Below are 25,002 nucleotides of genomic sequence, written 5' to 3'. Positions count from 1 at the left end.
TTTGTATAATATATTGTAAGTCTGTAGGACGCAAGAGGAATATCAGGGCAAAGATGAAAACGTGGCATTCAGCTAAAGCTTGTGTATGACTGGTCAAGTTAATTTGCAATGGTAAATGCATCACTTGCCATTCAGTAAGATTTTAAAAATAATATTTGTAGGTGACCAGAGTTTATCCGTCTTCTACTTAAGATTTACTTACTTCACAATTGTCAGAAAAAATTAAGCATTTAAATATTCATGAACTTTTAAAGAAAAACCTCCACTACCTGCTTTGTGCTCTTAATTGCATTCACTGACAGATCCTCCTGTACAATACAAGATAGATAAAATAACCTATAACCACACATAGGTAATAATAGATGCAGCACAAATGAAACAACTGAAACATCAAAGCAACAACGTACATTATGAATTTTATATCAATTCATATTTTTTACTGCAAGCCTGAAATATAGGTAACATATTTAATTGTTGCTTGACTTTATTGGTAAATTATTATTATTATTATTATCATTATTATTTTATATTTAATTTTCCCCTCGTAGGTATGTGTAACATTTTGTATATAAATCATTCTCTTTATGTTAAGTCAATAGCATGTAATCTGTGCAACATAATGTATTGAAATGTAATCATGGTATTGTCATGGCATCAATTTGTACAGAATATACATATGAAAACCATGTTTTTTTATATTTTATATACCTAAAACTTCAGTATAAATGGGGGTTATATGTATTTTTCATTGTATATTCCTATAAATATTGCCACATGTGTTTTGAGCACATTTTTACCCTAGTTTTGAGTTACATATCAGTTATAGACTTTATTTAAAGTTTTACTGAAAATATATCACAGAACATTTTGAATTATTTTCTTTCATTCATTTGTCGCTAAAAATGAATATGGAATATAGCATTCAGCATATTTTACAAATCTATGCTCGTTATTTCTGCAGATTTTTAGAACTCATTTGTTACTACCTTGTAGCATATTGTTTACTATGCCTGCCCTCATATTTACTATTCTATTTCTTGCTTATTAGTTTTACATACCGGTACCTTTGACAAAGTTTGATTCTCGGAACTTCAGGTCAAATGACAGCACGGTAATTACTAAACCATTGATGATTAGATATTGGATAAACAATAAAATTTATCTACCACCCAGAGGGTGGCAACTTTGTCTGTCAGCAGATATGCTCCCAGACACTGGGTATGGAGATAGTGCAGTATTGGCGATTTGACAAACCATGATGAATTGTAAAATAAAAAACCACAAGTGTTAATATATATAACATTATTAAGTATAAGCCAAAATGTACGTGTAAATGATTCGGTGTCCCTTTTTTTGGTGAGTTAATGGAAAGAGAGCATACTTTTGCTTTTCAGGAAAACATTGTCACCATTTCTCAAAGGGAACTGCAGTAAGCAATGCTTAATTTCTTAAGTGCCAAAAGTTTTTGGAACAAGAAAGCTGTTTCAGAATCTCCTTTTTTAATATGAGTGAGTAAATGACGTTTAGCTGCTTATATTTAATATTTTACATTTGTAGTTTGATAGATCAATAGATCACTGATACTGCACTGTCTCTGTAATCGTCATGTGGAAACATTTAGGTTTTTTTTTTTTTTTTTAGCCTGTCGCAACAACTTAAGATAGTAAAAATTATAACTCACTTTAAAAAATCTAAAGGAATAACACTGGTTCAGTCGGCCTTGGTAGCATACTTAATATAGTGCTGGCCTTCTATGCTCGAAGTTGTGGGTTTGTTCCTGGTCAGGTCGATGGCATTTAAGTGTGTTTAAATGCGACAGGCTCATGTCAGTAGATTTACTGGCATGTAAAAGAACCCCTGTGGGAAAAAATTCCGGCACACTGGCAACGCTGATATAACTTCTGCAGTTGCGAGCGTTGTTAAATAAACTATAATTAAAAAAATAAAACACTGGTTCATTTAGCACAGATGAAAAGTCATCCTCATTACTGACCATGGATTTTTTTTATTTTATTGGGTTATTTTACGACGCTGTATCAACATCTAGGTTATTTAGCGTCTGAATGATATGAAGGTGATAATGCCGGTGAAATGAGTCCGGGGTCCAACACCGAAAGTTACCCAGCACTTGCTCGTATTGGGTTGAGGGAAAACCCCGGAAAAAACCTCAACCAGGTGACTTGCCCCGACCGGGATTCGAACCCGGGCCACCTGGTTTCGCAGCCAGACACGCTGACCGTTACTCCACAGGTGTGGACCTGACCATGGAGACCCATAGGAATGCAGGAGGTTAATGTTTCCACCTGTATAGATAGTCGGCATTAATGGCAGTAGGGATGTCAATCCTATGTGCCTGCTGCCTTTATACCCAAGAATATATCTCTGGTACTCATTTCTGTCGGAGGCTAAGCAAACACCAGGACCATAGTGCGGCTGAAAAGATTAGATCAATGAAGAAAATCCATAAACTCATCGGGAATCGAACCCGCAACCTTCCACCTTGCTATCGCACACTCCCGTAGATGAAAATATAATGCGTAATTACTGCATTTAGAAACAAAGGATAACTTCCGAAATTATAACTACTGTTCTAATTCAAAAGAAACTTTCTCAGGATTTGAGATTTAGTTAACTTTTACATATGACTTGGAATGTTATAATATAACATGCATTTTGTATATAAATTCAAGCGCTAGATATTAATTTCTAGAAATTAATCCATCCTTCAAATAAATTTCAATAGTGATTGTCTTCAGCTCAACTCGTGGAAAAGAAAAAGAAAAAAAGAGCAGTGCAAACATTTTAACCATTCCAATAGTTTCTTCAATATGAATTATGATGTTCTCAAATTTCATTCTAGATACTTTTATAAAAATATCCCTTAAAATTTAGTAATTCATAATCTAAAGAAGACTAAACTCAAATACTGAATTACTAATGAATAAGATCCTTTACTGAACTAAACCAGATCTCTTCTTCTCCATTTCCTATCTAAGACATTTTAACCTGTACAAGCCCGTTGTTCAGGCAACATAGGGGTTTCGGGCTTTTCTCTGGAAGCTCTAATTCCCATGTGGTAAGGGTCTTTATGGGCCGAAATTCTTAGACCTGGCCCAGGCAGGCCTGATCTGAACCAGACCCAAAACTCGGATTAGCTTATAATCATCACCCAAGCCTGACCCAAAACCCGAAGATTAAGTAAAGGCCAGAGGCTATAGGGGTGAAGAACAGCTGCAAGAGATATCACTCCAGTAGGAGCATGAGAAAGAGTAGTTTATCAGTCTCCCACGTGAAACAAATAATCGATACTCTATATTTATGACAGAGTAGAGACGAAACAAATTTTATTACGAAATACAAAGTCAAACTAAACAACAACTTAAGATATCAGTTGTCTCTGATTGAGGTTCTGGCTGATAAGTACATATATTATCAGTCTCACTTGACATTATATGTCAGAGGAAGAACAATTGTTTGTATACATCTGAAGTTTAATTAGTGTAATGTGTAGCTAATCGGCAATGTATGCAATGGAGGGGGAAACGAACTGGCCACCCTACCTCATCTTCTGGCCTAGTTGCCTCATAAGTGGTGCCTTGTTGGTATCATTTGTGAGGTTCAGATTTGTCTTCGGACAGCAGACTAAACAACAACAATGATAAAGATAGTCTACTGTTCTGGATGGGTGTCAGATGGACATCTAATTGTGTATGCTTGAAAATCTTCATATTATTTTTAATCAGTATACTGTATATCTCAAGGAAAAATATGATTTGCGTTTCTTTAAGGCCCAAGCCTGGCCCGATCCCGACGAGCATAAGTGAATTTCAACCCCAGCCCATGCAGACCTCTACCCTGTGGTATCCCAACAAATCTCCATCATCTCATCTCATCATGGGTGACCTGAGAGAGGAGCCTACCAAGTGGCCAGAGAGGAGACAGTGAAAGTCAAGGAATGCAAGGTAACTTGTGTGGAGAGGAGAGGACAGATTGCTTGAGCAAACAACTGTTCGGTAAACACGGTATTGGCGAAATGAGGCCAGTTGTGTAACACCTCGAAAAAATCCCAACCAAGTAATCAGCTCAAGCAGGAATCGAACTCATGCTCTATCCCGATTAAAACTCAGAAACAGCAGGCAAATGCATTACCATCTCAGCTGTGCCAGTAGCCATCTACTGTTAGTGAGCACAAAATGAAATTTACATCGTAAAGTTGGTTATGGCAAAATGGCAGGGTAGTACAACTTTTCATAGTAAGGCAGAGAAATTATTGCTTCAGTTATCGAACGATGTGATGAAAAGAATAAGATTAAACACTAGTTAATTCCTCTAAAATCCTAAATAATGCGACTGAAAGAGCTGCACCATTTCTTCATGCAATAATAATGATGATGATATTCATTCATTCATTCATTCATTCATTTTATTCCATAGATCTTACATGAGCAATGAAGTGTTAAGATGTGGAACAAGTCAAAATTTAACAATATTACAATTACAATTTTTACAGTTTTACAATTTAGTAATTTTCTACAACTTTTACAATTTTGTGCAATTTTTTACAATATTTTTGCGAGATGTAGTGAGATGAGGTGAGGTCCGAGGATTCGCCAAAATATTACCCGGCATTTGCCTATTGGTTGGGGAAAACCTCGGAAAAACCCAACCAGGTAATCAAATCAAAGGGGTTGATGCCGAAGACTCGCCATAGACCATCTGGCTTCAGGATGATAATAACAATAATAATAAATAATTATTTATTATCAATACTAATGTTCGCGAAATGTCTTGATTTGCATTAAATATCAAGTCAACAATATTTATATGAACTCAATAGTACAGGAATTTAGAAACTCAAGACATGGTCATATAACTATAAATCGAAATATATGTCTGGACGTACTGATTTGGTTTTGCTAGCCACTTCAGAAGATGATTTACAACAATCAGTGTATAGTTTAAAATTAATATCTGATAAATATGGCATGAAAATATCCACGAAAAAAAAAAAATAATAATAATAATGGCATTCTGCGGCAAAGAACCTATAAGAAGCAAAAATTTGTATAAATGGTAACATTTTAGAAAGGGTTAATGAATTCCATTGGTTTGAAGCTTTTCTTTCTACCTCATCTAGATATCTCACAACAATTTTTTAATTCCATAAATCTGCAGGCATTATTAACAGTATAATGAAACCTTCTTTAGTCCAGAAACATACCTGCACTCGTCTGTACAAGACCTATCCTTTGTTATGGCAGTGAAGCTTGAACCTTACAAAAAAGTGATGAAAATAAAATAACATTTCAATGGATACCTAGTCATTGTGGCATACCTGGAAACAATAAAGTCGATAATATTGCAAAACAGGCAACATATTTGCAACCAAGACCTCTTCAAGTGATATCTTTATCCAATGCCTTTGCTTCAGTAAGGTCTCATTTCATAAACTTATGGATCAACAATTGGCTCTCTTCGGACAAGGGAAAAATTTTACAGTCCGTTCAAAGAAACCAAATGACCTGGAAATGTACAAAAACTTGCCCAGACATATTCAAACATTTTTAACAAGAGCCAGAATAGGTCACATTATCACTCAATTATACCTACACCGATTTCACCTTTCTGATAATCCTACTTGTCTGTGATGTAATAATCGCGATGAAGATCTGGAACATATTCTTCTATACTGTCCATCCATAAACCACAAAAGAAGTAAATTAAACTCATCAGTACCAGTTGCAGAAAACACAGTTCTGCAGTATATATTGACTACTAGCTCTGGCTACTAGCAACAGGCATTTATAATGAACACCAATCAAAATACCTCTCATTTCTCATGAAAAACACTGAAAAGACTACAGTGGACTATAGTGGACTTTATGTTGTCAGCAAACAGCTGGATACATTAAGAAGATTGAAAGTGAAAACCTTCTTCACTGAGAGACATAGGAGCTTCACACAAGAAAATCTCAGGACAACTTTCCTTATCTACTGTAATAGCCATGAATAAAGTAAAAACTAATAGTTTATTTAATTTTTGTTTATTTGTTTTTGTACAGGCATATTTTCTACATTTTTCGTGCATATTTTACTATTTGACTGTTCAAACAAATCTGGGCTCTAGTGATATTATATCAAAGAATCTCACAGAATTCTATAAATTCGTCAAGGCAATTAATTTTGAAAATATCTGAAAATATTGTATAATTGATTATACAATACACACTGTAAACATGATGAAAATACTGTGAACAATTTTAGAATCTGAGAATTTTCATTTAGGTTGTCAGATAAATTCATAGTTTTCTACAACAGAAACAAATTACACTAACAATAACAATACAAAGCTAAAATAGTAGGTAATACAGAAAAATGCACATTGTAAACTTAATTCAATGTAATATGTATTAACTACTGTATTGCCAAAAGAATACCATGGCATGTAGTATTACTTTATTGTACTGGAACATCATGTAGTTTTGTAAATAAAGAAATAATAAAAAAACACGCGCGTGCACACATGCACGCACGCGCACACACACACACACATAACCCCCCTCTCTCCCTCCCTCCCTCTTCCTCTTCCTCTCACTCAATCTCTCTCTCTCTCTCTCTCTTCCTTCATCTTGATTCTCCTCTCTGAGACAGCCTCTTAATGAAAGAAACACGAGATTTATTTTTTATGCCAATATCTGCTAAGAGTGCATTATCATCTTTAAGTTTAGAACCTTCATGCACAAGCCAATTGGCTTTCCAAACATAACGCCAGCTAATTTTCACTGATGACTGTTGATTACGTGTCAGCTTCAAAGTGAAATATCTCCGGATGGCTCGCTTGAGATCCATGACAGTGGCACCTTGCTGTTGCACCTGCAGAATATACACATATATTTTCTTTTAATATCTATGCAACAGAACTGTATTCATTTTAAATGTGTTAAGCTTTACTCCCTTTCTTTGCATATTGTGTCAAGGACATGATTATTAGAAACATTTTTAAAGAATGTTTCAAGATGTAACAAGATGCAATAACTCCATTTTTCTACCAACTTCTCAAAAAGGAATTGGCAGGGTATGCTCCAGTGTTTCGCAACCTTGTTCTTCTAAATTGATATATCGTCACCACTATATGCTTGCTTTCCATAATACTGAAAGGATATGAGCTACTACAGCTACATTTACTATTCATACCATACATGGAAATGTGTAGAATATACTGGAAGAGATAATATGATGTCTGCTGGACTACATTTCAAGCGCACATTAAATATTTCACATTTGTGAAATGAGTGAACTTTTGTTAAATCATAAACATACCTATATGTTTACTTTGTACGTCTGCTTCTTTTGTACTCGTATTTTGAGCAATAATATGTTAACCTGGGAAGTGGTATGGTATTTCTTTATAAGTTGTTCATTCGAACACATGTTGTAAGGAGAGTTGGTGGCCCTTCTCAGATTTCTGCTGTACAGATGTAACGGATTTTAAACTGGTTAGTTGTTCAATAATACTTGCTTCCTCTTTAAGTGGCTGACAGGCATTATCACTGGCGATCTGATAGTTACCGGGCTGTATCTGACCATATTGGCAATCCAGCAGCTATCAGAATGTACTAGGAAAATGATGAACACAGTAACTTAGTTCTCTTTTGCTTTCCAGATCTGATCATGATAATGCCTATGAAATAATCCCAAGATCCAAACATCGAAAGTGACTTAGCATTTACTCGAAGGTTGAAGAGAAATCTAGGAAAAATCTCAACCGAGTAACTTATCCCAACAAGTAGGTATTTGACCCTGGACCCACGGATTTCACAGTCAGGCAAGCTGACTACTAATCCATGTGATGGGTCTCGAATAATTTATTGAATTAAATTACCCCTTTATACTTCATTTCACATCATGGCTTTGAGTGAATAGTTCTAGGTTATTCTGTGGAAAGTATTGGGTGCCGGAAAGTAAAACCATGTGCTTAGTATTCTGCAGTCTATACTATTTGCAGTACGCAATTGTTCAAAAAGAAATGGTGCTTCATTTGGTCAAGCGTTTCTGCAAAATGATCAAATAACTATTCCTAATTTTCAGATATGATAGAAGACATGCAATTAAGCTTTTTTCTTAATAAAGTCGTGTCCAGAAATGATTCTGAGGGGTCAACAGAGAGGTGGAAGGGATAGGTAGCAGGGATGGGCAGCACATACATCTCATTTCCGTGTGTTTCCTTACTAATTACAGAGAAAAAGGAAATTTTCGTAAGGTCGAAATAATGTCAGATTAAGTTAGGTTAATTTAGGCTTTTGATATGCCTTGGAAAAAAGGGAATATTCTTAGACAATTCTGAATATATGCAAGACATACCAAAAGCCTAAACTAACCTAACCTATCACTGATTCGACCTTACGAAAATTATATTTTTCTCTGGAAACACATGGAAATAAGATGTGCTGCTTCTCCCTGCCATTTATCCTTTTCACCTCGACGGAGTGATCCCATCTGCTCACATCTCTCTGCCAGTCCCCACTTTCATAGCAACTTTACACACTTATATCTGTATGAAATTAATGTCGGCACTTAATTTTCTTTTTGTTTACGGTACATATAGCTCGACTAGAAGCCAAGTACGTAAATACATTTGTACCTTAAAGTGGTAACGTAATTGTAAAGAAATACCATATCATTATCTCGATTCAGAAGCATTTCCCGACATTTCAGTACTTTAGTACGAAAAAATGTTTAATTGCATGCCTTCTGTCACATCTGAAATTAAGAATAGTAGTCTGAAACAACTTTTATAAATGAGGCTTGCATAAACTTGAAAATCACATTACCAAGAATTTAAAATCTATTTATACCAGGGCTCTTTTGAGTATCATGCGATATTGTGTAACAAACATTGGTTTGAGAGAAAAATACTTACCACAACTGGCATTTCTTCTCCATCAGCACGGACGACATAAACAGTCATTGACTGACCATGTTCAAGAGCAATCTGTGCTTGAACTTCTTCCAATGTTATGCCACTTGGAAGATGAGAGAGCAGAGGATCACGTTTTAATAAATCATTGAGGGTTTTTCTTGTTATATCAAGAAGTTCCTGATGACTTAAAACTTCTGGTTCACTGCCTGAATTATCATCTTCATGTATCTTACTTTCTTCTTTAGTGGAATTTAATGCGGGAGAATCCTAAAACAAATCTCGTCAAAATTATTATTATATGATGATGATGATGATGATGATGATTATTATTTTATTTATTTATTTAATATCTCCCAGAACAGTAAATTTGGGGCCACCAGGGTAACTCAGGGATGAGTTTTAATTGAATAATATGCAACAAATTTTAAGTTTTTGTTTGTTTCCCCATAAACTTTGGTTTTATGAACAGTAGGTACATTGATTTTGTTGATACGTTTATCAAGTGCTTTTCTTCTGGAGAAAAAGGTGGTAGAACTTTGTGTAGAACATATTTTATATATATATATAAAATAATAATAATAATCTTTACGTAGATTCTTCGAGTAACAGTGCATTTACTGTACAGATTACTGTGCATATTACTGTGGAATCCCAGCCATCAAGTCGCTCAATTGAGTGTGCTCCTTTTATAATGACTGACTTACTTACTTACAAATGGCTTTTAAGGAACCCGAAGGTTCATTGCCGCCCTCACATAAGCCCGCCATCGGTCCCTATCCTGTGCAAGATTAATCCAGTCTCTATCATCATATCCCACCTCCGGTCTCCCAACTAACACTCTATATGCATTTCTGGATTCGCCCATACGTGCTACATGCCCTGCCCATCTCAAACGTCTGGATTTAATGTTCCTAATTATTTCAGGTGAAGAATACAATGCGTGCAGTTCTGCGTTGTGTATAATGACCAGACATCGGATTCTAGGGCAAATGCCTATTTTGTTTCTTTAGGAGAAAAGTAAAAATAATTATTAATATTTGTGTTTCATAAAAATTGAAAGGTATTCAAAGAGTTTTATAGTGCCCTAAAATGCCCTAAAACGATTATTAGAGCCTAATTTGTTAATATTCGCCTAAAAATGCCTAACTCACTGTAAAGTTTTGCATTTTACTCTTACTTTTTATAATTTATACATGCATTCACTGTGAAATTTAAGGCATTTAAAAAGTGGAAAGTTTGCTTCACACCGGCCATGAAACCATTGATAAAGGAAACAAAATGTTTTGAATCTCACGACACTTGCAATAGATTTCACCGAATTTAACATGTTTGGAGGCATAAATGCCGACAAAGAACCAACCTTAGTTTTGAAGCAGGCAACAATCACAACATGTGCTGCTACCGATTCAGAGATATACTATACTATAAAAATGACTGTTTTCGGTCTGAAACTGATTAGCTGTACTGCCCTTCAGAGGGTCATAAAATCACAATTTTTGGAGAAAGAGTGTTTTTTAAATATTTATGAAAAGTCGTAAAACTGCGAATTAGTAGGGTAAATCGTTACAAAATATTTAAAAGAATGGCCCTCCTAGTGTTAACACTACAAGGAAATGCAACAATAAGTGGCACTTTGTATTTTTGTCCAATTGAATCTCAATATCAACGGTTCATTTGAATGCTCGTTAACAGTTGCTCTTTCCCTCACCTTATTTGTGTTGAGAAGTTTTGAGCGGTAGGACGTTTTCCTGTGAAGTTTAACGCGATAATGCCGAAAAATATAAGTGCAAAATCTACATTGATCCTGCAATGGCTAACAGAATATTCAGAATTCACTTATGATGGAAAAATAATATTCTGCAAGATTTGTAGCAAACAGGTATGTAACAATAGTTGAAATATATAAATTCCATTAATTTTAATGAGTAGGCCTATAATATTTATACATTGACTGAGCTATCCTAAGGTATAATTCTTTTTAAGACCACTACACTTTAACCTTTTAAATTCCGATAGTTAAAGTATTTGCAGGTCATTAAAATTTTGATTGTTCGAACCCACTAACTTTGTGATAGAAATACGGCAATACAACAATTAGGATTTTATTTTAATTCAGTTTACTTTACATTTTTAGATTTCGCAAGAAAAGAAGTGCCACCTAAAGCAGCATGTGCAAGGAGCGGCTCATAAGGCTAAAGCTCAGCAGAAAAATCAACTGCAACAAACTTTACTAACACAGCCTACTTCATCCAATCTCAGCAGCAATTTCTATGCTGATTTAACCAGAGCATTTGTTGCTGCTAACATTCCCTGGAATGCAATTGAAAATCCGCTTTTAAGACAGTTTTTACAAAAATACTGCAAACAAAATATCCCATCTGAGTCGACCCTAAGAAAAAATTACTTAGACAGAATATACAATGAAACTTTAGCTTCCATTCGGGAGGATATAGGTGATTCTTACATATGGGTCTCTGTGGATGAAACCTCAGATCCTATGAATAGGTATAGCAAATATGGTAGTAGGAAAACTTAGTCCTGATGGACCTTCGATTCCACACCTCGTATGTGTTAAGGAACTTTCGAAAGTGAATAGCCAAGCCATTGCTTATTTTGTAAATAAAGGCCTACAGTCTTTATACTCAGGTAATATAGACGATTCTAAAGTTCTGTTGTTTTGTACTGATGCTGCCTCATACATGGTTGCTGCAGCTCCACTTCTTAAAACATTTTATCCTAACCTCACGCATGTAACCTGTCTAGCACATGGCCTTCACAGGGTTTCTGAAACAATCCAGAATGAATTTCCTCTTGTCAATTCGTTTATTTCTAACACAAAAAAATGTTTTTGTAAAGCCCCATCCAGGATTTCAATACTCAGAGAGAACTTTCCAGATATCCCACTCCCACCTCAGCCGGTTGTTACACGATGGGGAACCTGGATTCAGTCAGTGGTGTATTATTCTAAGTATTTTAAAGAAGTGGTCACAGTTATTGATAAATTACCTGAAACTGATAGTGCAGCGTGTGTGAAAGCAGTGAAAGATTGTCTGAATGACTCACGAGTGAAAAACGATATTGCCTACATAACATCAAACTTTTCTTTCATACCTGCAAGCATTGAACAATTAGAACGTGAAAAACAATCTCTTTGTAGCCAAATAACAATAGTAAAGGAAGCTCAAGTGAACATACATTCTGCTTTGGGCGAAACTGGGAAAAAAGTTAAAAAGAAGTGGGACAACGTATTAAATAAGAATGTAGGATTTTCATTGTTGGAAAAAGTATCAAGAGTGATATCGGGGGAAAGTGTAAATGTTCCAGTAAGTATTGATGTTTCTATTGTACCTAATTTAAAATTTGCGCCTCTCACATCAGTTTCGGTTGAAAGAAGCTTTTCTGCTTTCAAAATGATTCTCATTGACAAAAGGCAAAGGTTAACTGTGGAGAATTTAGAAAAAATTCTGGTGGTGTACTGTGCAGATAATTATAATAAAGTCTGAGCATGGAACTGAATTTCAATAACTTAAAATGAGTAATCTTGATATCAATAATCATTATTTCATTAGTTTCAATATATTAAATTTGTGCAGCTCTGTTTATAAATATAATATAGTATTCTTTTTTAATGTTTAAACATACTTTTTTGTGCGTATTTTAGTGTATAACTAAAAATTTCAGTGAAAGAAATAAGTATGATACCTTGATGTGCCTAAAATGCCTATTTTCATTAAAATAGAGCCTAATTTTACAAATTTTGAGCTTATTTTAGGCGCCTAAAACTGCAATTTTTAGTGCCTAAAAATCCGATGTCTAATAATGACAGTTGACTTAATATAAAATGTCAGCATACATGCCCAACTTGGAGTCAGGCCACAAAGGGAAAAACACTGGAGGAGAGGGGTTCGAACCAGTGCTATGGATTGAACTTCGGCATAGCTCAATGGTGAGAGCACTTGGTATGTAGAACCAAGGACCTGGGTTCGATCCCCGGCGCCCAGAGCGAATTTTTCTCCTCTAATATTAATTGTTACCACAACAGATATATTCTGTAGGACCAAAAAATAATAATCTTTACGTAAATTATTAACATGCCTAAACAGCTTTCATAATGCTGTAATACTTAGTGAATCAACATCAGCAATACAAACACTGGCAACATCTAATTTTCAACTATCAACTCAGACTGCTGAAATCCATTCCTCAATAAAACATCTTCATAGAACGGGGAAGGAAATCAGATTTCAGTGGATTGCCTCACATTGTGGAATAAGCAGCAATGAGAAAGCGGACTTCCTAGTTAAAAAGGGCACTCAATACTTAAACTCTCATTCCACTCTTCTAAATAAAACATTAAAAGAAGAAATCTATAAAGAATTCGGACAACGAAGTTCGATCAAGAAATGGTGCAGACTTCCATCACAGAAAAACCTGATTCCAAATGAACCGTGAAAAGATACTATTGCAGCTGTAAGAACAACCACTGGACACGACTGCCTAGTTGCTCATCTTCACAAGCTAGGCATCCTTTCATTCCCTAGGTGTGTTCTATGTGGGGAAGCAGACTCAATCATGAGGCCAAGTGCAGTGCTCTCAACATCAGTGTCAGTGAGAACTCACTTAGTGCATTTTATTGGGAAGCAAGAAGACAAATGGCTTTGTTCCAAGTGTCTGAGTATTAAATAAATAAATAAACATTTCTGCGTATTTAAGATATGCCAACAAGAACCTATATGCATTCGAAAGATGCATTTTGCTGCTTGTAGCCAATTTAATCAAACGAAGGGCAAAAAGTACTCTATTAAATATCTTCAAAAACGTGTGAAAACTCAAGGCATATTTTGGGATGCCAGTCAGGAAACCGGATATAGTACAGTTGCGAGTAGGCCTACTGCAAAAAACTTTGGAAGGTACGACTATAGGTACTACCATTTATTACATCTGTATGTATGTTAGGAAGAAAATGGCTCATTATCTCATGTGTGAAATGAATATTGTATTCTTTCTAGGGTGTATAGAGGGGAAAGTAGAGCTATGAAGTTCGCTATCTCAAGAACTTCGGGCAGCACAGGCACCAAGGTACACCACCACGGGCGAGACTGACCACAGTAGAGTGAGTTCACTGTGGGGGTGAACAAACGTCAAGTGGAAGGCATTGGTGAACCTCCAGAAGGTGCTAATGTTACCATTACATATCAAATTGGAGTTTACAAAACAATTTGATAAAGAATCGGCAGCTTTCAAGTACCTTCGAGATTTGTTTCCTAAGCTTTCTGAAGCAAGATCAAAGCCGGTGTCTTCGTCGGATCATAAATTAAGAGGATTATGAGGCACAAGAAATTTCCAAAGATGCTCCCTAGGAAGAGAAAGCATCTTGGAAAATTGCTGTTGCAGCGGTTTGGAATTTTCTAGCCAATCATAAGACTAAAAACTATATGGAGTTGGTTGAGACTCTGGAAAAGAAGTATTGCACAATGCACTGCAAGATGTCTCTCAACATCCACATCCTGGATGCTTACATTGATCAGTTCAAGTCGAATATGGGAGCATATTCGAATGAGCAAGCTGAGCTTTTCCACCAGGATATAATGAATTTTGAACACTGATGCCAAGGACAGTATAAGTGAATATGATGGGAGACTACATTTGGGGGCTAATTCGTGAAAGTAATGTAGTGTATATATGTAAATCACGTAAAACGACTCTTTTCTAATATAATGTATTAGTGTTTTGTATAAGTTTATAGCAAATACATTTTAATTTTGATTCACTGTTCTTTTTCTAACTTCAATAGCCTATTTTGAAGTCGAATTCGGTAAGTTTCAAAATATCATTCTCCTTATCACAAAACCAAAGTTTGAGGTGAATAATACATACTTTCTATATATTTTAGGCATTCATTGCTCGAGAACAAAAATTATGTTACATAGTGAATGAAGATAAATGCCAACAAGACGAGGACCATGGTCATAGGAAGAAAAGTAAAGAAGGTAAACTTGCGAATTCCAAATGAGGCAGTAGAGCAAGTGGACAGCTTCAGATACTTGGGGTGTACTATAAACAGTAATATGAGCTGCTGCCAAGAAGTCAAAAGGAGAATAGCAATGGCAAAGAAAGCTTTCAATAGAAATTAGGAGCATCTTCTGTGGAGCTCTGGGGAAAGAACTAAGGAAGAGACTAGTGAAGTGCTTTGTGTGGAGTGTAGAATTGTATGGGGCAGAAACATGGACATTACGACGAAGTGACGAAAAGCGACTGGAAGCATTTGAAATGTGGATATATAGAAGAATGGAGCGTGTTAAGTGGATAGACGGAATAAGAAACGATGCTGTGTTGGTAAGAGTGAATGATGAAAGAATGATGCTGAAACTGATCAGGAAGAGGAAAAGAAATTGGTTGGGACACTGGTTGAGAAGAAACTGCCTTCTGAAGGATGCATTGGAAAGAATGGTGAATGGGAGAAGAGTTCCGGCAGAAGAAGATATCAGATGATAGGCTACATTAAGATATATGGATCATCTGAGGAGACAAAAAGGAAAGCAGAAAATAGAAAAGACTGGAGAAAGCTGGGTTTGCAGTGAAAGACTTGCCCTTGGGCAAAACACTGAATGAATGGTGATAATTCCACGACTATTCGCACCGTGTAGCAAACATCTAAAACGCTATTATGAGAAAGACATCCTGCTGTTTAGTGACTCTGTATCAACATAATAGACAACATTAAGACATAGCTATGGATAGGTATATGAAGGGAAGACTGGAGAATGCTGGGTTTGAGCAAAAAACGATGAATGGATGTATGAGAGGTAGCAGTTGATCGTGGGTATCGTGTTTCACTGTGTCTTATCCTTTACTAGTTTATATTTCCATATTGCGAGTGCCTTTAAAAACTTTAGGTTAAGTTAGAGAGGACAGCTGATATGAGGCTGAAGATGTTACAAGGTTAAAGTCGGTTAGATGAGAGGATAAATGACAGGAGATCGAGGTATGCGACAAGATTAGAGTACATGAGAGGGGTTAGGTAAGCGACATGAAGTCGAAGAATGTGACAAAGATACAGCAGGTTTGATGGAAGTATAACTAACAGGAAACAGAGGACTGTGTCAAGATTAGAGTGGGTTATATAGACGAGAGGATAAATCAGTTGGTGCAGCTTAACTAAACAATAAGGTAACATTTGTATTTAATTTTACCATTCCGAGTGTTTTATGAGTACCGAGCACAATCGTCACACTCTTCAGCGTAACATGTTACGATTTGAATGATTTACAAGCTGCTCAAAAAAAAAAAAAAACCCATACTGACATTACGCAAATTTAAAGTGTTGCGTCAGTGTCGGTAATATTTAGATTCAGAATTCCTCTAAGTGTTAGGTCAGTACCAATGGCTGACGTCTTTGGGCTGAACAATAGATAACCTTATGGGCTGAACAACGTATGATTCAAAAGAAAGATTAAAAAATTTTTCGCGCTTCATGCTCTATTTTTCTGATTCAATGTAGTAATAATCGCAATAATAATGTCGTTAATATTGGCGAAGCTGTTAGTACAGGTATATTTTGAAACTTTGTTTTTAATTGTGAGGTAAATTTTGTATTCATGACATTCCTGGTGAAAACATGGCGGACGAAGACGAAGTAGATGTTTTGGGTGATTTTAATTTGGAAAACTTATTTTCAAAAGAAGATGGTCGATTGTAAGCATTACGTTTTGTCATACTTGCTATCTTTAATGTGTGAACGAAATTCGCTTTGCATTGTCATTGACATCATTGTAGAAATGGGTGTTCATTTAGTCAAATAATAATCTCACTACAAACACGTCATACTTATAACCTCATTATAGTTTATTTATTTTTCCAGGACGTCGTGTTATGATGGAAGTGTCCTTGGTTCTCAAGGAACAGAACTTCTGCAGTGTGATTATGGAATAACTCAACAGTGGTTACTAGACACTGCAGGCCAACCATGCTGGTATTCAAATCCTGACGATACAAAAAATATAAGCACAGATGGACAGCAATTTGTCTTTTCCACATCTGACCCATCGCCAGCTTCTTCGAATTGGATTGAAAATGATTCTTGGAATGACAAGGAAAAAACATTATTGGAGAAAGGCTTGGTGAGAGTCCAAATCTTCATCTTTTTTTATATTGGATTTTATACAAATTTAGCGTATAGAAATGTGAAATCAGGACGAGGCTACGCAGTGCGTGTTGGTGAGGGGTAATAATATGTTAAGTGGTCATCAGGATCGGACATTAATGATAGGTTTTACAGTTATTGAGTTTTTGAGAGTGGAAATTTTAACTTTTTTCCCTTTAGGCCTAATTATTTATTTAATAGCATGATTCTCTCATAAAATTAGGTGATTTAATAATTGTTTATTGAGTTTTTGAGAATGGAAGTTTTAACTTTTTTCGCTTTAATTATTTATTTAGTAGCATGATTCTCTCTTTTATAGTTTAAAATTAGGTGATTTAATAATTGAATTATTGTTGAGTTTATTACAGTACTGCCTTATGACGTTTATGACATCATACCTTTCCATCGTATTATCTTTAAATTTACCACGTTCAAATACGGAATGTGTACAAGCACTTCAGATACATAATTATTCAGTACCGTAATTTGAATTTCTTTGTTTTTGTAATTTCAGTTTTCTCATTAACATACTGTATCTTGCCATGTCATAAATTTTGTGATCTAGAATTGTGTCCAGAATCTGAATCGGTTTTGTCTAGCATTTAACTACAATCATTATAAAGCACCAAGCACAATGTGGCATATGCTCAATTTTTTTTTGCAGATAACAGTGCTAATTCATATGTCAATTAATGCAACCTTTGATATTTGTGTAGACTTCTATATTCTATTTGAAATTTTATTTGCATTTTCTACTTTGGATATGAAAAATTCAGCTGGTTTATTCTTAAACTGTCTGTGATTGGTTTCATAGAGTTTAGTTGAAAGTTATACAGAGTGGAAGAGATAGATCAATAGATTCGAAATAAATTCATATTTAATGTAGGACTTCTAGTAATGTTTATAGAGGCTAATTTACTTTGTCTACTGTCACAATTTTTTTTTGTTCATGTTTACAGACTACTTTATTAGTGGTTCTGTATTTTTAACATGACGTTAACATCAGAGGCTGGAACAGAAACTGTCGCACTCGTCATTGTTTGTGATTCAACACAATAGGCTAGTCATTTTCATTTTTTTTTTCATAAATTCCAATCCATCTTTTTGCAATAAATATATCTAGGCCTATGTTACATCCTAGATCATACATATCCAGATAAGTCGCCTTATAGGCTTTGATGTTAACAACTTTTGTCAGGTTTACTACGCTGCCATCTAGTTGTTACATAAGGAGTCATGTCATAATTTCCATTTGAATTGCATTAGCGACTGTACTGCCATCTTGTGTTCATTTACGGCAGACGGGTGGCAATCTTGGCGGTTGTTCTCTTCAAAGTGCTGCCGATTTTAACATAGCGATGAGTTATCTGTTACATATATGATCTAGGAACTGAGTCAGTGATGACTAAAAGGCACTTATAATTTATCTGCGTTTCTTGATTGACAAGTATGTAAAAAATTGAATCTTAACAAAAATCTGTATTTCAAAACAGTGATTAGATTCTAGACGTTAGTATACAACAGGAAAATTTAGTAAAATTAAATTAATAATGTGTCATAGTGCCAGTGCAGTGAGTGAGATGAGAGTGAAGTGAAATATTATCAGTACCAATGTGAAACTTAAATAGGAATTATGTCGTACAGTATTTTTATTTGAAAGATTTTAATCTGAACATTTTAAAATAAATGCTTCATTATGACTATATAAAAATTTCGTCGACTCTTAATAGTCTATGTAACTTAGTTTTTGTAATTAATATTTGAGGAGAAAAATTCGCTCCGGCACCGGGGATCGAACCCGGGTCCTTGGTTCTAATTACCAAGCGCTCTGACCACTGAGCTACGCTGAATTCAATCCATAGCACCGGACCAAACTCTCCTCCTTCGATGTTTCTCCTCAAATATCAATTTTCAATATTATAGATATTATTCTGTAGTTTTTGTAGTTTAGTCAACTGTCTGAAGATAGACCTGAACCTCACAAGTGATACCAACAAGGCACCTCTTGTGAGGCAACTAGGCCAGGAGATAATGGGGTAGGGTGGCCAGTTTCTTTTCCCTCCATTGCATACATCACTGATTAGCTACATATTACACTAATCAGACTTCAGATGTATACAAACAAATTGTTCTTCCTCTGACACATATCATGAGGTGAGATGTACATATCAGCCAGAACCTCAGTCAGAGGCATCTTGTAGTTTAAAAGGTTTAAAGTGGAAGTTGGTAATAGAATGAATAATTTCTTGCCTTTATGTGAAAAATGTATATTGCACCATTTGTAAGTAAGAAAATACGAGATTAAATTGAAGTACTTTCGTTAATCCACAGGATTTGTTTGGACGTAGCTGGGTTCGTCTGGCACAGTTTATTGGCACTAAATCATCCCAACAGGTGAAATCCTATGTACGCTCTCATCATAATCACTTTGGCTCTTCAGAAGATAGCTGCACCCAAACACCATTCTCAAATGAGTCAGGAAGGTGTAATAGTGGAGTATTCAGTTTCACAGAATTGATTGATGATATGCAAATACCAGCATCAATGGAAGAGGTTTGTAAGTTATCTATATGCTAGTAACAAGCCTGATTATTCTGTCAGAGTCTCGTCATTTCTTGGATATTATTTTTTTTAATCTTTTGTTCCCTCCAACGAAGTGAAATATGCAAAGAACTCATTGTTAATATTGGACTGTAAGTAACTGAAAAATTCATCTGCAGAGTTTATTTGAAATAGGTGACCACCTTTAAGGAATTATGAATTAAAATGAACTTAATATAAAGATGGTATTTCAACTTTTCCTCTTTTTTTCTGCATGGTGATTTGAATTATCGGACTGTATAAGCTGTCTTTTTCTACAAGAAGATAAAGTGAGATCAAAAGCTTACATTTTTAACTATATCCTGATTATACCTGTGCAGTGTAAAATATTAGCATGGCAACTAAAACTTACGATTAAGCAAAGCCTGCATGGTATAGTCAAAAAACAAGGTACAATAAAAATGTAAGGAAAAAGTTTTTGATGTCACTGTACATACTTGTATTGATACTTGCCCATTTTAGAACTCGAATTTTTAAAGAAAGTGACTTTTGTTTCATGCCAAAGGTTAAATTTGAAAAAGTATTGATTTTAGCACTTGATACTTAAGCTTTGCAGTCCTGCTTTTATTTACTTATTTATTTTTTTGTTTTGTTTGCACCAGGGGAAAAATCATTGGCATAATTTTTATACTCTTATCATTATATTAATTACATTTTCACATAATATAAATAGCGTATATTTAAGTAAATTTCTGGATATTTGTGTACATATTTCAATATCTGTTTTCCATTGGGCTGGAAATGGATGTTTTTCTTTTATATCATTGTTTTAACACTGGAAAGTATTGTTATGAAGCTGTGTATTCGAAGTGACTTTGTTATTTAGCATTACTGACATGACATCATCATTATTTATTTTTAAACATGAATTATTTCTTTTAAATTCAGTTGATTACTGTATTTCAAATATAGTCAATAGTCATGAGCAACAACTATTTTTTTTTTTTCAAACAAGTATTTGTTAATTTCACATTAAAATACAGTTTATTGTGTTTATTTGAAATTATTTCACATGTTATAATGAGCTGTGTAATTTAATTAGGTAATAGCAGTTGTGAGCACTGCCCAGCCAACTATACCATCTATACCTAGAAGAAATGTCACTACAAATTCAGTTGTGACACAAGGCAACAACCCTACGCATAGTGGAGAAATGAAAAGGAAGTTGAACTTGAGTACTGAATTGGTTAGGTAAGCTGTAACATCACAATACCATTTGATAAGAACGAATTGCAACTTTTGCTAGGTATTTTAGTACTAAAGCTTGTTTTAAACACTTTTTATATATTTCCCAAGTATTGAAACCATTGTACCAATATTCTTATTGTCATTGTAATTTTTTTTTTTGTTACTGTTCTCATCGCTGTCTGTGACCATTTTGTGCTCTACAATTCCTCTCCTTTCTCCTTCAATAAACCATGTCGAGTTCCTCTCTTTCTGCAAGCCTTTCTCATTTAATACATTTCAGTTTCTGGCTCATAAGTATTTATATCAAGCTACCTTTGTAAAATTGAACGCAACAGTTTTTGACACAGATGTTTTGTGTACATGTTGCATCACAAATCAGTAAGAACTTACTGTTTAAAATATTATTTTCTCTTAACTTGAAGGGATAAGTCATACAATTCGTCCTCTTATTAGTAATGTGGCGTCTATCCATTATAAAACATTAATAATAAAAAAAATAAGCAAACGCTATTTAAATTATATAAACATATGTCATTATTAACTGTAGGTTATTCAGACTTGTTTCATTGTAAATATAAAATTATCGTATTCTACTTAACAGTTGACTGAATATATAATTGTGTTGTACATAGAATTTGTTACACCAGTGTTACAAATTTCTTCGGTAATTTTTTATGTAAAAGTACGTCGAATGTTGTTGTTGTTGTTTTCTAATGCCAGGCGTTTGACAATAAAGTCATTTGACCTCTTGCACTCCAATATTTTTTAAAGATATTGTCATGGTCAGCCACTGAATCACAGATTTTTAGGTGTTCCGAATCCATTTCTTGATTTGAATTGCACAATGGGCAGGTAGGGGATTGATATATTCCAATTCTATGCAGGTGCTGGGCCAAACAGTCATGGCCTGTTGCCAATCTAAATGCAGCTACAGACGATTTGCGTGGTAAATCGGGAATTAACTGTAGATTATGATGCAGAGAGTTCCATTTTTTTCCCTTGAGATTATGTTATCAAATTTCGTTTGTTGAAGTCTAAGTATGTAGATTTAATAAATCTTTTCACAGAGTAATACGCAGATTTAGTAACAGATCTGTAAGTGGCAGTCCTGTCCTTCTAAAGCATCTGCATTCTCGTTTCCCAGGATTCCAAAATGGGATGGTAGCCATTGGAATACAATTCTTTTATTGAGTGTTATTAATTGACAGAGCATTTTAGTTATTTCTGCTGTTTGAGATGAAGGTGTGTGGCTAGAGACTATTGATAGAATAGCTGCTTTGGAATCGGACAATATAACTGCATTTTTAAATTTATTGGTTAAATGGCAAGTTGTAGCCAATATAAGTGAACACCATATTTTAACGTTTTGGTGGCTACTTCATCCACACACAACCCCCAGGATGTCTGGAGAACCACACCTGCTGTTGGTCGACTGTAGGAGAATACATTTCCTGGTTTTTTCATAGAAGGTCAATTCCACTGTAACAGGTGTTACTTTCAGAAAGAGATTCTTCGAAATTTAATTGGAATACAATAATTAATAAAATATTTTTACTAGTTCTTTTATACTCCAATGAATTTCCACTTCTTGCTTGTCAGACACAACTAATTATTTTTTTTCTAAACATTATTTGTCAGGTGATATAAGTGAAATAAACAATGTGACGGGTGTAACATGAAAAAGACATGCATAAATTAATGATACAGTTTAACTGATAACTCTGTGAAGTTCACAGTTTGAATTAATTGTGTTACCTATTTTCAGTGAGAGGAAAGTTCAAGTAATCGAGTGATATAATGGATGTAATTAAAATATTAAGCCCTACACTTACAATTTAATTAACCTTATGTGACGGGTGTTACTTAATAATGTGACGGGTGTTACTTGTCTGAAGAAATTTCACATTTGGTTTTTTTTTTTGGTTCAAATCATAGAACATATATTTTCTGTAGTTCACTACATAGACTTAAGAGTACTGGTAGCCTAATATCAATGGTAGACATATGTTTTCAAAGTGTGCAATTTTTTTTTAAGTTAACTTTAACTTAGTAAATTACAAATATGATGTTGACAGCTTCAAAATTGTACTTCTGACGCACTAAAGTAAATTAATACAAATATTTAATAGAAACAATAAAAAATACAGCCATAAAATCAAAATAGTGTGGCTAGAAGTACAGATTCGCTTTTGATATTAAACTGTTGTTCCTAACATAAATTTACTTTTTAGTATATATGCTCACTTCAACAAATGCTAAATATAAATTTATATTTCTCACAATGGAATTTAATAAATTTTACTGAAACTGTAATTACAAAACAAAATACAACAACTTAAGCAGCATCATACTCAGAGCTCTCTCAATTTTTACTATTTGGACAGCTGTTCCTAGTGACTGGAATTTCGTTTCACTGAAAACACTAGTGTTTATTAATGCAGCTTTTCTTGCCCTTTAGTTTCAAACTTTCAGTTTTGTTTTCTTACTGTGAGCAGTAAATTCTTTTCTTGATAGCTTCTTTGTTCTCCTAAGCTTTTCCCTCTCTCTCTCTCTCTCTCTCTCTCTCTCTCTCTCTCTCTCTCCTTCTGCAAATAGTCTTCATATCTGTGTTGTTTGGGTAAAGGGAGATGTCATAAAATGAGCTTGATGATAAATGAAAATTAAACTTGGAACTCTTACTGAAAATACTTTTCTACACAAAACACAACAACTGCTAGTATTCTTTTCATTTTTGCACACTAACTTGTATAATTTAACTTGTGTGTTCATCTGGGGAACAAAATTCCATCTGCACAAAAAATTACTTATCTCCCTTTACTCGAACACCATAGAATTTTATCTTTATTTAATTTTCTTCGCCTAGGGCATTCAGGTTGCCTCTCAGCTGCTGATTTCCCCATTCTGCAATTAAATATATACGGTATCCAGCTATCTCAAAACGTTAAAATAAATAATTGCATGGTTAACATGCAGCTTCGTATATCCTAAAAATGCAGCAGCTTAATCTGCATTTATTTTTAGGTTATGCTAGTGGTTAATATCTTCAGTAATTCATTCCTTGTTAAGTAAGCAAGAAATAATGTTACAGAATAGAAAAGTACTATGATTAACTAAAATAGAACATAAGTACATTTACCTTTGTAGCCTATAATTTTTATGTAAATCAGAACTTTCGACCAAACATTCAGCTTAATGTAAATTTGGTGGGAAATCTTTCAGACAAGTAAGATTTTGGAGGAAACAGGTATTGACGACTGTTGATAACTTAAACTTCAGATTTACCAACATTTGAAACTTATTTAATAATGTGTTGTGGGAACTACCTGCAATAAATCAAAATACAGAATTCCTGTGTTCTCCGTGCTCTAATTTTGTAACACCCGTCACATTAAAACACTTGTTATTTTTAGTTTTAAAAAAATTTAAAAAATACTGTACTTTTGGCATCATATTTTGACTTTGCTTTCAAAAATTGGTGCCATCAGGACAAAAACTGAGAGCAAGAGAGTAACTTTAAGCATATTCTGTGACTGGTGTTACATAAAAACGCTTATTTTAAAAATAGCAAATTTTTAAACTCACTGACATTCATAAAAGTAAATTGACACTGATTTTAAAGTCTTCTCTTTCTGTTAATAGAATTACAACAGAGAACAGCCTTGTTTATTAATTTTAAGTTATGGTTTGGCAACAAACTGCCAAAGTAAATTTGACAGATCAAAAGTACACACTAAAAATATTCACTTCGGATGTATGTACAACAAAGATGAATTAAATAAATCGAACTTTTCTGTTAATTTCTGAAAATATGAACTTTCCTGAAGAAAATGATAAAAAGAACATATACTGAACACGAAATTTAATTTTTAACTTCAATGTCCAACCTATCGTGGAATTGACCAGAACTTGATTCTTCCAAAAGGATATAAATTTGAACCAATTTTTTTTTTAATTTTAAGCATGTTCAAAATGGCATTTCTTATAATCCGAGACCATGGAACTTTTTTTGTAATAATGTTTAAAAATGAAAGTATATATTATGTCTCAGCATTTTCTTTATTACAACTTAGATCAGAACATATAATTGTTTCAAAATCATGATGTCATCACTATACATTGTGTCTTGTTGTGCACTACTTTTTAGTTATTC

At 34.4% G+C, this 25,002-nt stretch overlaps 3 protein-coding genes across 5 annotated transcripts in view; 2 read left to right on the top strand and 1 right to left on the bottom strand.

Moving 5' to 3' along the window:
* RhoGAP93B (MyTH4 and RhoGAP_KIAA1688 domain-containing protein RhoGAP93B) overlaps positions 1–4,462 on the top strand; it is a 121,077-nt gene extending 116,615 nt beyond the window's left edge. Inside the window, exon 22 of the mRNA XM_069818597.1 lies at positions 3,789–4,462. The gene's annotated coding sequence lies outside the window, so the exon portion shown is untranslated. The remainder of the gene's footprint in view (positions 1–3,788) is intronic.
* A 1,566-nt stretch (positions 4,463–6,028) lies between these two features.
* On the bottom strand, positions 6,029–16,267 carry LOC138694654 (U11/U12 small nuclear ribonucleoprotein 25 kDa protein). The gene is made up of 3 exons (XM_069818604.1): positions 16,114–16,267; positions 8,921–9,187; positions 6,029–6,873 (listed from the first exon to the last, which is right to left on the bottom strand). Exons 1-3 carry the CDS (start codon positions 16,114–16,116, stop codon positions 6,625–6,627), a joined length of 519 nt encoding a protein of 172 aa, XP_069674705.1. The 5' UTR covers positions 16,117–16,267; the 3' UTR covers positions 6,029–6,624.
* Positions 16,268–16,438: 171 nt separating this feature from the next.
* The window catches only part of LOC138694653 (histone H2A deubiquitinase MYSM1-like), a 36,772-nt gene continuing 28,208 nt past the window's right edge, over positions 16,439–25,002 (top strand). For 2 of the 3 annotated variants that reach the window (XM_069818603.1, XM_069818602.1), the window contains exons 1-4: positions 16,439–16,615; positions 16,782–17,040; positions 19,395–19,616; positions 20,707–20,855. In XM_069818603.1, coding sequence (XP_069674704.1) covers positions 16,539–16,615; positions 16,782–17,040; positions 19,395–19,616; positions 20,707–20,855 — 707 coding nt within the window. In that variant the 5' untranslated portion in view covers positions 16,439–16,538. The remainder of the gene's footprint in view (positions 16,616–16,781; positions 17,041–19,394; positions 19,617–20,706; positions 20,856–25,002) is intronic. The other variant, XM_069818601.1, reaches the window with a different exon arrangement.

Source organism: Periplaneta americana, chromosome 2, assembly GCF_040183065.1.
Source record: "Periplaneta americana isolate PAMFEO1 chromosome 2, P.americana_PAMFEO1_priV1, whole genome shotgun sequence".
Taxonomy (NCBI): Eukaryota; Metazoa; Arthropoda; class Insecta; order Blattodea; family Blattidae; genus Periplaneta; species Periplaneta americana.
The sequence above is the reverse complement of the archived record's forward strand: the minus strand, read 5'-3'. Positions and strand labels throughout refer to the sequence as shown.